We start from the raw sequence: 6,000 nt of genomic DNA, 5'->3' as shown, positions 1-6,000 counted from the left end.
GTCCGCCCGGGCCCGGGAGGGAACTTTTGTCCTTCCTGCCGAGCTCTCCGGCCCGGCGGCGGGGCCGGGATTGTTGGAGATCGCGCTCAGAAGTTTAGTTGGAGCCGCTGCCGCCGCTACTGGGCGGGGTAGGGCGCGGGGCGCATTTGGGTAGCTGCGCTCGGGGCTCTTTTTTGTGCTTCTCCGCCTTTGCTCGGCGCGGCGATGAAGCTGAGCCGGCAGTTCACGGTGTTTGGCAGCGCGATCTTCTGCGTGGTGATCTTCTCGCTCTATTTGATGCTGGATCGGGGCCACCTGGACCACCCCAAGAACCACCGCCGCGAAGGCTCCTTCCCCCAGGTGAGTTGGTGCGGGGTTAAGGGGCAGATGGATCGCGGTGCGCGTGTTTGTGTGTGTATTTATGTGTCACGCAGGCTTGTATCGCAACTGTGAGCAGTTACCAGGAGAGAAGGAAATGCAGAAAGCTCGTTTGAGCGACCATAAACCGATTCCGGATCAGTGCCCTTGCCCGTAGATAGGATCTGAGTCAAGTGGGGTTGGGCGGTGGGGTGTCTCCGGAAAGGAAAGGGGAAGTTGCTCATACTTCCCCCTTGTTCGATGGAGAGTGGGGAGCACTAGTAGACTCCTATCTGCCCCCTTTCTGCGCCCACTTATCAGTCTGATTCGATGGGACGAATTCCCGGGTGGAAACTGCACGTGGGATTGTAGCCTTCCCCTGGGGAAAAGTCGCATCCTGACCGACTTCAAATGGGAGCTCAGCGCCTTAGTGCCCTACTTTCTATGTTGGGTAGGCTTAATTCGAGCCGCAGGCCAGTCCCGGAGCCAGATTTGAATGTCACGCTCGGCACAGCCTTGGAGTACGTACTGTAGTAATAAAAAGTGCCTGCTACTATCTGTCCTATACTTACTCCAGAGGAGTCATAGCCAGGGAGTAGGGTGCAAGGCTTCAGACAGGTGGCGTGGCTATCAGAAAAGGACTACAATACTCTGCTACCCTAAAGTAGACCTGGGAAGTGAAGGGGATGGTGGCTGTTAACGGCTTGATAGGAGCTGCGTGAATGTGGGAGGGAAACTCATTTGGAGACTGGAAAAAGCAAGTTTTTCCTGTGTGCCTGTTAAATGGGTGCTGTACTAGTCCCAAGGCACAACTGTTTTTTATTTGCAAACTCTTACTTTTCCCACCCTCTATATTCCCCCTTATTCCCCAAAGAACTCAAGGCAAAATACATGGGAGTTGCCCTGTTTTTCCCCTAAACAAAAATTATTTGGCATACTTCAGGCCCTGTGTGTGAGGCTGGACTGAGGCTGCCAAGTTAGCATTGAGCTAGGTTTCCATGTTTGAAGTCCATTGTTGTTACATTACATTATCGAGTTACTTGCTTGTTGCTAGAAAGTTAATACAGTGTGAAAGCATAGGGCTTATTTTCTACACATAAACACACCTTGTTTTATGATTTGTACTTTTCCTGATTTTATATGACAAGTACAAATCAAATAATCTAATACGTTCCTGGCTAGGATCAAGTCACCCAAAAGAGTTATGTCAGGCTGAATAATTTTCCCGGCATATATAAGAGGGTGTGTTTGCTTCTGAGACAGGTAACTTTGGCACAGAGAGGTGTGCATTTGAATTGGATAAATGAGGCTTTTCAACTGCTTAACAGGTTAGAATGTACCGCTGGAAAAGAATTGAAATTATCTTATATCAGTAGGAAAGAGCTTATTTTATTTAAACCAGCTTTTCCTGCAGATCTTGGCCTAATGCTCAGAGCTGTAAAACTCAACATGGGTTGTGTAACAAAGTAAGTGTATTTCAGCATTTAGTACAGGGCTGGGGTGGGGGAAATCTTGCTCTTTTCCAGCTCTGTGGTTCTAAAATTCCTATGCTATTAAGTAAAGTATAGTTACCAAAGACTGCTAGTAAATCTATCATCTCTTGCGTAACCCGTGCTTTAATATGCACATTCTAGAAAGTGGTATCCTTGCCTTTATGGAGCACAGATATTATGGAAATGATAGGTTTCTAAAGTGTTTGGTGCTTTGATTTTTTTTTTTTAAAAGCTGCTTAGAAAGTTTTCCTGTGCAACAGTACGCCAGCATGCTAGGTTGCATAGGAAGAAGGCCTTGGGAAGCTGTTGGAAAGAGTTGTGACATTCCTGGTTTTGTGTTTGAGAGAGCCTTAGCTCAGCAGCGGCTTGAAAATAGAGGGTTTTCTAGTTACTCCTAGTAACTTTTGTGGTGTGATTATCTCACCACAAAACACACTCAAATCAATAGTTGCTGCCACTTACTGAGGGAGCAGTATGGATTCTTACTACTTCAGTTAAAAGATCCAGTTAGGGTACTGAGTTGCAACTATTCCACCTTTGCACCCTCTCAACAGCCATCTTCCCTCCCTAAAGGGATAATGATCAGTCTTTGCTGAACAGATAAAGCTCTCATGTGAGGTGACAAGAGCCTAGTTTAGAAATCTGTTCAGATCAAGTTTCCTTAGCCAAGAAGATCACTTTATTGTTTAAAACAAAACATTAAAAATGCACTTGGGGAAATAAAGGTAAAATGCAATTTCTAGTTTAAAACGAGCCTCTCGATAAATGTGTTAGACAGATGTTTCTGCTTGCCTGGTTACAGATCCAGAGGAAAAGGCAGTAATTCTTATTCAAATTCAGGACCTTTCTACTTGGCAGAAGGGTACAGTGTAGTATTCATTAGTTCACCATTAAGCCTCCTACAATATTCCTGGTTGTATACTTGGCTGTGCACTAGGCCCAGGGCCCGATCTGATCTTGAATGGCAGACCAGGGCAAGTTCCAGCTTGTCTTCACAGACAGTGTGGCATCTGGGGTGTTCTGATACTGTCTAGAGTGTCAGCTTAAGAAACACACACACAGTTCGCCCTTTGAAAAATAGGCAGGCTGGCCTCAGCAGATGCAGACTCAAAGCGATCATATTTAACTCAGATGGCGTCATATATTCCTAACACTACGGATAACTTAATTGCCTTGAGCACTTGTATCCCAAAGTTTTTTTTGAAGGGAGGAAATGTGTGATAAGGCATGTGAAGTACCGGTAGTTCTTTCTTACCATTTGCACGCGTAGTGTCAAACAAAAGGACATTGTTTAGTGCATTTATATCTAGCCTTGCTTCCGTCATGAAACTCAACATCTGTACAAGGTGGTGTACATTGGGTTCCCAGGTGGTCTCCCACCCAGACATTGTCCAGACAAAATAGACTAGAAAACAAGTATATCTTTGGTTCTATTATAGATTCTGGACATTTTAATTGGAAGTTAAATTCAGTGTGTTGACATGTGGTTCTCCAATACGTGTTGGTTGAAATCTAAATAATAGGATTTACGCAGTGCTGTTTTTCTAGAAAAAGAGGTGCCAGAACTCAACATGATTTCCTCCCTCATTCTCTTAGAATGGCCATGGTGTCCACCTGAGAGATGCCGGAACTGAGTTCCGGAGAGTTCCGGAAGAAAAAAAAAGCGCCCTGGATTTATGGCCTGTTAGTATGCAGAGTCAGGCATATTTTAAAATATTCAGTGAGACCAGTGGATTTAAGTAAACCTAATTCTTCATAGGGTTGGGCTGTTAATATGCAAGTGCTGAAAGGAACACAGTCCTGGTAGCTGTGCAGTTTTCTGACTGGAATGAGTTTGTCTCTTGCGGCATCAGTTTGTCACTTCTTTCAGACTAGGGATTAAAGTCTTCCCAACCCAAAGGGACTTATACACATCACTTCCCTTCACAGCAAATTGTGTGTGATCTTGTGCCCACAATACACAAATATCCAGAGACTGAGGGTCATAAGTCAGACAGCACATATGTTATAGACATAGGAGACTTCCTGATATACCCATGGAAGACTCTAGTGGTGCTTTGCTGTGGCCCCTTCCCCTAAAGAAAAGAAACTAATGTTTAATGAACTAATTCTAAAGGTCCTGAGGTTTTTAAGTGTGGACAAAATGAAATAAAAACCCAAAGCAGCAGAAGACCTGCTACAGGTTTACAACATAATACTGTACAAAATTCAGAAGGGGAGAGGCTGAGGACATGGGGGGGTAAGCAAGATCAGGCACCAGTCATTACACAATACTTGATTTTTTAAAGTGAGAAACTTGACTTGAAGTCACTTCAGTTTAAAAATCAATATGTACTTTGGCTTTGGGGGTAGAGTTCAGTGAAGTGCTCCTCAGCAAACTGAATCTGTGGAGATGGCAAGGCAGCTCCACATATTACAGAGTAAGATTGGTCCCTGTGTCTCACTGTCATGGGTAAACATCAACATTTTGGCATGATTGAAGGACACTTGGAACACACAGTCCACACGAGGCAAGGCAGATCAAATGCACTTTTCCTGTAACGTCTGAAGAGAATTTAGCATAGGGGCCTGGTTTGCACCTTCACAGTAAACCATAGTTAGTGGGTTTAATCTGAACACATATTTGTGGTCTGTCTTGCTCCCTCCCTGCTAGCACTGGCTCTGTGTTACATCTGTAGTGTCGCTGTCAACGAAACAGACAAAACCGACAAAATTGTTCTGGTGTTCAGTGATGCAGAGCTCTTTATTGTAGCTCAGGTTCTTAAAATAAAACAGCAGCACCTAGTTCCTCAAAGCTAAGTACCTCAAAATCAGCCTGCAGCACAACCTTGTTTTTATTCTCTCGGTATCTATGTTGAACATTTGTTTCGAGCCTTCCAAAGTTGGACGTAATGGTAATCCAGGGGTCAAGGTTTGCTTCATCTGCACATAAGCAGGAAGAAGCAAAAAAGCCCTTTTAAACTTTCCTCCCTGTGTTATCAGTCTTCTACTACCTGTTCTCAAATGTGCAAACGTTTTGCAAACTTTACAGAACAGACACAATTGACCCAGGGTGGTAATGCACAGACTTGTTCTGTCACATGCAGAGCAGATCTCTCTGTGTCTCTCTTTCTCTTTACATATATAGTTGAAATATCAAAGAATAAGACTATCTGGGTGTTCAATGGTTTCCTAGTTGGACAAAGTTATTCTAAAGGGTAAGACTGTTTTGCCGTACATTTTTTAATTAACCCATCCAAGCATGCAGCTGAAAGTTGTTAGAAGAACAATGAAAAGTACGACTTGTGTTTGCAAAAGGAGTCAGCTCTGACTTTCTATACCAAAACAAGAGATTACTGATTCATTTACAGGCTGCAAGCTGAATCTTGCTAGATCTGTTAGTGGGAAAACAGATCAATGTTTCTATAACACAGCATTCGCTAACAGCTCAAAAGATAACCTCAAGGCATTTTGGCCTTAAAGTGTACATGGCACAAAATGCCTGGCTCTGTTTGAATATGATCCTCCCTGGAAAGTTTTGTGCCCTTTTTAGATTTATTGAACGATGTGACACTTGGCATGAATGCCATGAAATAATCAGTTAAGTGTGGCTTTCCTTAAATCTAAACTTCTTCCTTTAAACAAAGCGACTCTTTGGTTTTCTAAAGCAGCATCTGAGTGAAGCTAAAGTTTCAAAAATATAAACAGGGTTGTCATTACTGTTTGAATGGAAACTTTCAAGTCAGGCTTCCTCAACTGTGGCCCTCCAGATTTTTTGAGACTACAATTCCCATCAGTCCTGACCACTGATCCTGCTATCTAGGGTTCATGGGAGTTGTAGGCCAAAAACATTTGGAGGGCCAAGGTTGAAGAAGCCTGTTCCAAGTAGTCCAAAATTCAAATTCTAATTACTGGCTGGGGTTCCCTTCAGAATGCATATAATGCCTGTTTTAAAACAGCTGCATTGATTACCAGTCTGGGCCCAATTCAAGGTGCTCACATTAGTGTTTGAAACCCTAAATGACTTGGGTGCCAAATATCTGAAAAACCACCTCCTTCTCTACAGACTCTTGAGTATTAAGACCAGCAGTGGGAGCCCTCCCTCAGGTGTTGGGCGGAAAAGGGTTTTATGTGTGGCAGATGTGTTTGGCATCTTCATTATGCAGCTTTTATCGTATGATAAAGACGCACC

The 6,000-nt window shown here is 43.6% G+C and overlaps 1 protein-coding gene across 1 annotated transcript in view; it reads left to right on the top strand.

The window, feature by feature from the left end:
- Positions 1-201: 201 nt before the first annotated feature.
- MAN2A1 (mannosidase alpha class 2A member 1) overlaps positions 202-6,000 on the top strand; it is a 57,625-nt gene continuing 51,826 nt past the window's right edge. Inside the window, exon 1 of the mRNA XM_081930430.1 lies at positions 202-339. Coding sequence (XP_081786556.1) covers positions 205-339 — 135 coding nt within the window. The 5' untranslated portion in view covers positions 202-204. The remainder of the gene's footprint in view (positions 340-6,000) is intronic.

This window comes from Podarcis melisellensis (assembly GCF_964234715.1).
Source record: "Podarcis melisellensis genome assembly, chromosome: 11".
Taxonomy (NCBI): Eukaryota; Metazoa; Chordata; class Lepidosauria; order Squamata; family Lacertidae; genus Podarcis; species Podarcis melisellensis.
The sequence above is the reverse complement of the archived record's forward strand: the minus strand, read 5'-3'. Positions and strand labels throughout refer to the sequence as shown.